General features: G+C 37.3%; 1 protein-coding gene across 1 annotated transcript in view; it reads left to right on the forward strand.

The window, feature by feature from the left end:
* Positions 1–2,500, forward strand: part of LOC111323661 (aminoacyl tRNA synthase complex-interacting multifunctional protein 1) — a 9,249-nt gene that overhangs the window by 300 nt on the left and 6,449 nt on the right. Inside the window, exon 2 of the mRNA XM_022927068.2 lies at positions 2,465–2,493. Coding sequence (XP_022782803.2) covers positions 2,465–2,493 — 29 coding nt within the window. The remainder of the gene's footprint in view (positions 1–2,464; positions 2,494–2,500) is intronic.

Below are 2,500 nucleotides of genomic sequence, written 5' to 3' on the forward strand. Positions count from 1 at the left end.
TCAAAGGTAATGCACAGGAATTTCATACAGTACTGTGATATTGTCATGCTCCCCTTAAACTTTTGGAGCAACTTCATTTACATGTGTCGGGGGGCTTTGAAGAACGAGGCAGAGCAACTTCAGAATACCCGTCCACCTCATTTACATGTGTTGGGAGGCTTTGAAGAACGAGGCGTAACACAATAGACACTATTCTTATTTAATGACATGTAAATGAGGTGGCCGGGTATTCTGAAGTTTTTTTTTTAACATCCGGAGAAGTAATCAAAATCAAAATCTACTCAATCTCTAAAATACCAAGTGGTGACGAGAAAAGAAAAATTATCAGATAGATGATATTTCCTGGATATGGCACCAAATCCTGTTGACTTCTTTCTGAGGAAATGTGTAGCTGGCATAATTTCTCATATGTTTAGAGTTACAAGATTGAGTATCAAATTTAATTTATTGTTTACCATGTAACGACAGAGGACAGAGCTGAATAACGTTTACACATGCGCTAGGTTTGGCTGCAGAAACACGGATTTTGAGGCATTCGCATGGTTGGTTTCCTATTCTGTTGCTTCGAGGCGTCGTTTACCTTGCCGCTTTGCTTTCACAGGACAACCTCCAAAAACTTGGTACACCCCCTAGAAATTTTCAAAAATTGATTTTCTCCTTAAAACCTCTGGAAATAGGAAAATGCCTTCTATGAAAACAGGGTTCCTCAGTTTTAAAAGTCAGCCCTTATTATTTTCCGCTAATTTCGCTAAATTTAGACCTAGAACACATGAGCCCACGTTGTTGACCACATACCCACTGACGTAAGCATTTCATAATTATTCAGCTCTGTTGCGTCAAAGGTATACGGTTAACAATGGGGGCTCAAGTGTGTGAGGTTTAAAATTTAGCAAAATTTGTGAAATAACAAGGAGCTGGCATTTAAAACTGAGGTATTTTGTTGCTGTCAAAGGCATTTCCTAATTTCCAAAGTTTTTAAGGAGATAATTAATTCTCGAAAATATTTACAGGTTGTACAAAGTTTTTGGAAGTTGCTCAGCAAGAGAAAAGCAGCAAGGAAATCAAAGCCCAACTGAATAGAATTCAACCATGCAATCGACTCGAAATCTAAGTTTTCACGTCAAAACTTCGCACATGCACACACATTTAAAAATTCAGCTCTGTCCTGTGTACCTAATACACTGATGGAACTATCGCAGCCTACAAGAAGATTTTTCTATCGATCAAAAGCTTCTTGAGTTTGGTATCATTTCCTTCATTCTCATGACCTTAATGTTTGACTCAGGGTTGGGACTGTTGGGAGAAATTGGATGCTCATCATTCTAAGAGGTTAATGGGTCAGTAGCAGGATAATTAGGTACTAGTGCCTTAATGTAACAAGGAGGCCAATTTGAGACTCCTATATTTAAGATATGTATATACCATAGTTTCTCATTTATAAAGTGCACGGTTTTTTCAAAGAAGATTCTGTCTTCAGTTGGAAAGTTAATGCTGAAATTGGGGTGCGTCTTATAACCAAGTATTTTAGCAGAAATTACAGTTAAAATGACAACAAAAGGACACTAATTGTTGGTCATTGACTTTTTTAGATCTGGTGGTTCTGAAAAGAACTGGGGTGGCTCTGAAAAGAGCCATTGTCGTGGTTCTGAAAGAACCATTTCTTATACAGCCTCCGTCAAATGACCCCAAAACGAATCCCACAGAAGCAGAGCTTTTTGGTCTGAGATGTAGCGAAGATTGCATAGAATCCAATTCTTTATTCCTATGAATTAAAAAGGAGTACTGCTTTTAGAACACTAATCAACTTCCATACAAAAGCAAACAGACGGAAATTTGCATACATTCTTAACAGCACATACTCATTAACATGATATTCATGCCAACAAAACAATTGTTCAAATCTCATTTCAAATTCCTAGAATTGTGTTTGTGTTGCTTGCTTGAAAAGTTCCTTCTCTGAATAAACAATATGGACATAAAACCCGCCTTCTTTGTCCATCCAGCCTTTTTTGTGCACAGAAACTTGCATCCTCAGTGGTGTGTTGATATTCAGCTGTCAAACACCTTTGAATATGACTTTTGGTGGGAGTTTTTTTGCCATTTGCTTTCACTGCCAGTGCAACCATGAGACTTTCTCAGATCCATCACACCTTTTGTTAACTCTCAACCTTTTGGTGGATCTGATAACCGTGGATTTTCACATAATTTTCAGTTTGGGAACTGGGCTTGACTAACTTGCTAAGTTTGGGGTGGATCTTATAACCGAGTGCGCCTTATAACCTAGAAACTACAGTTATATTAAATTCATAACAAATAACTTATAATTAATTGATACAAAAACAAGCAAACTAGCCTATATTTGTCTGAAAGATCTTCTGGTTTGTCTTTGGGTCATCATAACAAGAAACAGATTTTTGATTGAAATTGTTGTCTAAAACTACATCTGCAATTTGATTCCCTTTAGAGAAGAAGACTAATTCATTGGGAAGTAAGGTCAGCT

The sequence above is a fragment of the Stylophora pistillata genome, chromosome 4 (genome assembly GCF_964205215.1).
Source record: "Stylophora pistillata chromosome 4, jaStyPist1.2, whole genome shotgun sequence".
In the NCBI taxonomy this organism is placed as follows: domain Eukaryota; kingdom Metazoa; phylum Cnidaria; class Anthozoa; order Scleractinia; family Pocilloporidae; genus Stylophora; species Stylophora pistillata.